This window comes from Oratosquilla oratoria, chromosome 39, assembly GCF_046742065.1.
Source record: "Oratosquilla oratoria isolate Oo_2021 chromosome 39, ASM4674206v1, whole genome shotgun sequence".
Lineage (NCBI taxonomy): Eukaryota > Metazoa > Arthropoda > Malacostraca > Stomatopoda > Squillidae > Oratosquilla > Oratosquilla oratoria.
The window spans coordinates 32,695,850-32,700,849 of NC_134815.1; the positions used below are offsets into that span (position 1 = coordinate 32,695,850).

At 48.8% G+C, this 5,000-nt stretch overlaps 1 protein-coding gene across 1 annotated transcript in view; it reads left to right on the forward strand.

The window, feature by feature from the left end:
- LOC143020340 (uncharacterized) overlaps positions 1 to 5,000 on the forward strand; it is a 17,469-nt gene that overhangs the window by 11,842 nt on the left and 627 nt on the right. The window contains exon 2 of the mRNA XM_076176672.1: positions 3,010 to 5,000. This exon is cut by the window's right edge and continues 627 nt beyond it. Coding sequence (XP_076032787.1) covers positions 3,010 to 4,560 — 1,551 coding nt within the window. The 3' untranslated portion in view covers positions 4,561 to 5,000. The remainder of the gene's footprint in view (positions 1 to 3,009) is intronic.

A 5,000-nucleotide genomic window follows, 5' to 3' on the forward strand; every position in this document is an offset into this window, starting at 1 on the left:
CCAACTATGGTTTTATTTTATTATATTTTATTCTATTTTAATGTTTTCGATTTCCTTAACTCCCTTCTTTACCATCGGTGCAATTCCACAAAAAAAAAAAGTTGAATAAATAAATAAATAAATAAAAAAGGAAGAAGAAGAAGAAGAAGAAGAAAAGAAGAAGAAGAAGAAGAAGAAGAAGAAGAAGAAGAAGAAGAAGAAGAAAAGAAGAAGAAGAAGAAGAAGAAGAAGAAGAAGAGAGAGAAAAAAAAAGAAGACACTGTGATGGTAGAGCCAAAAATCCAAAAGCGAAACCACTTCTTGGTCGTTCCAGTTTTTAAATATTTCATTCATGAAGAGCTCCAGACGATTTTATTCTGCTAAGGAGCACCAATATCATAGAGAGGGCCCAACTCGTCTGTAACTCACTTCTCTCGTCCCTCTTCCCTCCTTGCTACTTCTTCCTTCCTCCTTCCTCTTCCCTCCTCCTCGCTTCTCTTTCTTCCCTCCTTCCTCTTGCCTCTGCCCTCCTCGCTCCTTCCTCTTCCAATTTTCCTCCTCGCTTCTCCCTCTTCCATCCTTCCTCTTACCTCTTTGCACCTCGCTCCCTCCTCTTCCATCTTCCCTCCTCGCTTCTCCCTCTTCCATCCTTCCTCTTATCTCTTCCCTCCTCGCTCCTCTCTCTTCCCTTTTCCCTCCTTCCCCTTACCTCTGCCCACCTCGCTCTTTCCCCTTCCCTCTTCCTTCCTCGCTCCTCCCTTTTCTCTACTCATTCCTTCCCTTCCCTCTTTCCTTTCCTCTCCTTTAGTTTCTCTCTTCCCTCCTCGCTCCTCCCTCTTCCTTCCTCCCTCCGCCCTCCCTCCAGAATTGCTCCCTCCTCCCACGTCGACTTCCAACCCCTTTTCTTTTGCTTTTTTTTTCAAAAACTCTTCTTCTTCCTCTTCTCCAAAACCTCAATGTTTTATGTAATTTCTCTCAATCTTTCACGTTCTCGTTATTTTTCATGATTCGTCATTGTTTCTCTCTCTCTCTCTCTCTCTCTCTCTCTCTCTCTCTCTGACCCCCTTCACTGACATTCCTATACAACACCAATCTTCTCCATCCATTTTCGCCGCCACCACCACCACCACCACCACCACCACCACCACCACCACCACCACCACCACCACCACCACCACCACCACCACCACCACCACCACCACCACTATCAACACCATAATCGTTAACAGCACTAGTACAACTACCACCACGACGACCACCACTAACACCTATTACCACCAATAATCTCACCAACACCACCATGACCACCACCATTACTGTTATCACCCCCACTATGACCACCATCACCAGCATTATAAATAACACCACCACAACCACCACTACCACCACTGCTACTGCTACGTGTTCCTCCTCTTCCTTCTCTTCCTCCTCCTATAAACTCTCCCTCCTCATACTTTTCTCCCTCCTATTATCCCTCTTTCTGTTCTTCCTCCTTTTCCTCCTCTTATACTTTTCCCTCTCCCTACTCTTCCTTCTCCTCTTCCTCTTCCTCTTCCCCCTCCTCCTCCTCTTCTTGTTCTTCCTCCTCATGTAGACCCTCCTTCTTGCAAGACCCGCGAGACGCCTGGCTTGGCCTGGTCTCACTGGGCGGCACCGCGGGATGATTTGTGGCCGCTTCGAAGGCTTGGGACTGGTTTCATCAAACTCTGTTTGCATTTCCATCTACTTTGCCTTTTCGAATGTGCCCACGTCTCTCTCTCTCTCTCTCCCTCTCTTTTTTACGTAACCTACTATGAGTTCTCTGTACCGGTACTTATAGAGTACTGGGACACATTCAGTACTTGATGTGTACCGGGGTCTGATCTGGTAACCTTTAATCTGAGGATGTTTTAATGATGGCTCTATATTTCTCTAAATAGATGTCTCTAATCTCTAATCTATATCCATATCTACAATTGTATGTATATATCTATATCTACATCTATATAACTATATCTATATATCTGTATTACTATATCCATATCTGTATCTGTATCTATATCCATATTCTGTATCTTTATATCTATATATCCAAAACAACCTCGAGTCATTATTTGAATATTTCGTTCTTTATTACGGGAGATACTTTTATTCAGTTAACAAACGCACACTGAAGTTAAGAAGCATATATATATATATATATATATATATATATATATATATATATATATATATATATGGTGTGTGTGTGTGTATACACATATACATACAATATACATATGTGTACTTTAGTACAAGTATGTATGTGTGCATGCGGATGCGTGTGTACCCTCGTGTACGTTCGCATGCGTGAGTGCGCGTGTGTGCATGCATTCTCAGTGTCCTACATATTCTTTTCGTATCCTAGTCTGCGCGTAGGTTCATCACACCTAAGCTTAGGTATTCTGGTTACGGGAGGACGAAGTGTTCCCAAAGATAATCATCGTCTTCCATATGCGCTCACGCCCTTAACTGATGACGTCCCATTAACTCTCTAGCGCTTTGTTTACAGAGTCGTCGAGAACGGCGACTCCTTCTCCCGGAGGGTCCTCGAATTTCTAGTTCCCGTTTCCGTTCTCACGTTCTTCTGAGTCGAAGAAAACGGGGGGAGGGTTACCTTCTGGGGATGGTTCCTCGAGTTTCCGGTTTGAGTTCGAGTTCTCACGTTTTTCTGAATCGGAGAGGACGGGGACGCCTTCTGCATAAGGTTCCTCAAATTTCTAGTTTTAGTTTTCGTTCTCACGTTCTTCTGAGTCAGAGAGAATGGGGACACTTTCTGCTGGAGGACCCCCGAGTTTCCGGTTTGAGTTTGAGTTCTCACGCTGAGAACGGCGACGGCTTCTTCGGGAGGCTCCTCAAATGTTTAACCTTATGTTCTCTTTTATTTTCGTTCAGGTCCCCCCCAGTAGCAGATGATCTTAGTTTAGGTCGTTTTAGATTACTCACACTTTTTATTATCATTATTATGTTATCACTTAAGACTTAACATTTCTTTTTTCCTCTCTTCTGCAGATGTGGTTGGACCTTGAGTCGGTCCTGCTGGACGACCAACAGGACCATGAGGAGGTGGTGGTCGTCCCGCTAGCACAGCCGCCCACGCTCGAGCCTCAGCAGCTTCAGCCACAACAACCACAACAGCCACAACAACAACCCCAACAACCACAACACATCACTCTACAGACTCTCCACACAAGTAAACTACCTCCACCAGCGCACATCATCACGTCTTTGTCCTCGAGTCAGTCTCTGACTTCGCACGCGACACCGTCAGGTCTCGTGGCTGAGAGCGCAGGTACTGGAAGCACCACCAGCAGTAGTGCCCCCAGCAGCGGCACTGACTCCAGGGGCGTGGCACACCATCAGACACTTCCCTCCGTCACCACCCTCGCCAGTCATTTAACCTCCTCCTCAGCGCGACATCAACACCACCATCAACAACAGCAACAACAACAGCCACAACCACAACAGCCCCAGCAACCGACCGTGTTAGGACAGGGCCTTTGTGGGTTGGACGCTATTCCTCAAGTGTCTCCCCTGGCTGCCCATACGGCACTACCACCCACACCTCCCCACCACGACCCCAAGTACGAGTTCGGGACGAACCAGTGTGCCTACGACTCCTCTGGGCTCTTTACTATCAAGAGCGAGTACGGCGACTACAACATCACTCACGAGTACCGTCCCGTCAAGAGGACCTGTCCTCCCGAAGTACTCGGAGGCGTTCCTGCCGAAGGCCAGGTCGGAGGAACCCAGGGGAAATTCCCCTGTGTGCCAGGAGCAGGAGGTGGAGGGGGTGGAGGAGGTGGTGGAGGGGGAGGAGGGAGTGCTGGGGGAAGTGGAGGCTACAGAGAGGACCTGAGCCCTCGAGACTCTGCAAGCTCCTTCACAAATCTCGCCCCTCCGCCTCTACAATATATGGGCACCTCACCCGCAACATCGACGGCAACCTCCACAGGCCACCACCATAGCCAACCACAGCAGCAGCAGCAGCAGCAACAGCAGCCCACAGCCCCACAGTACGTTCTTCCGCCCACACCACCTCAGTATCCACCCGTCCCCACAACCCACGGTAATTATGCATCTGACCACACCACCGCAGCCGCTGCTGCCGCCGCCGCTGCAGGCGCCTGGACGCCCGCTCCACCTCCGGCCGGGTACGCCGGGTACATGGGGAATTCAGCATGGGACTACACCTACGTGCCCACGTCTATGGCTATGTCTCTGCCGCCCTTGTCCAATCCTTCCTCTACTGTCCCCCCTGCGAAGCCACGCCGCCGTAGAGCACGGAGGAAGGTTATCATCCACAAATGTCCTTATGAGGGTTGCACCAAGACCTACATCAAGTCCTCGCACCTGAAGGCGCACCTGAGGACTCACACGGGTGAAAAACCGTACCAGTGCAAATGGAAAGGCTGCGGCTGGAAGTTCGCGAGGTCGGACGAACTGACCAGGCACTACCGCAAGCACACCGGAGACCGGCCCTTCCAGTGCCGCCTCTGTGAGAGGGCCTTCTCGCGATCAGACCACCTCAGCCTCCACATGAAGAGGCACATCACTCTTTGAGGAGGAGGTCGGGGGGTCCTCTTCGGGTTGGGTTCTTTGCTTTCTCCCGTTTAGGTTTTGTACTCATGTTGGTGGGTGAGGTCCGTTCCTGGTAAATAGATCGGACTTCAACCTACTGATGTCACGCCGAGTTGCGGGAGAAGAGGAGGATGAAGAACAATAAGAAGAAAAAGAAGAAAAAGAAGAAGAAAGAAGACGATGATTATGAAAAGCGGCAAGTGCAAAAGTCTTCAAGTTGAGGCGTATTTTCCAAGCTGAAAAGGAAACAGAACTAAATGTCCAAAAAGAGAGAGATGAAAAAAATAAATAAATAAAAAGGCGAGGTTTTTGACCACCGCATGTCGTCGGTATACTTCGATGACATCTGACAAGAGTTCGAAGGTTTCTGTTTTCGAGCTGGAGGACCTGAAGACGAGGAACTCCGCCACCGGGGCATCGTC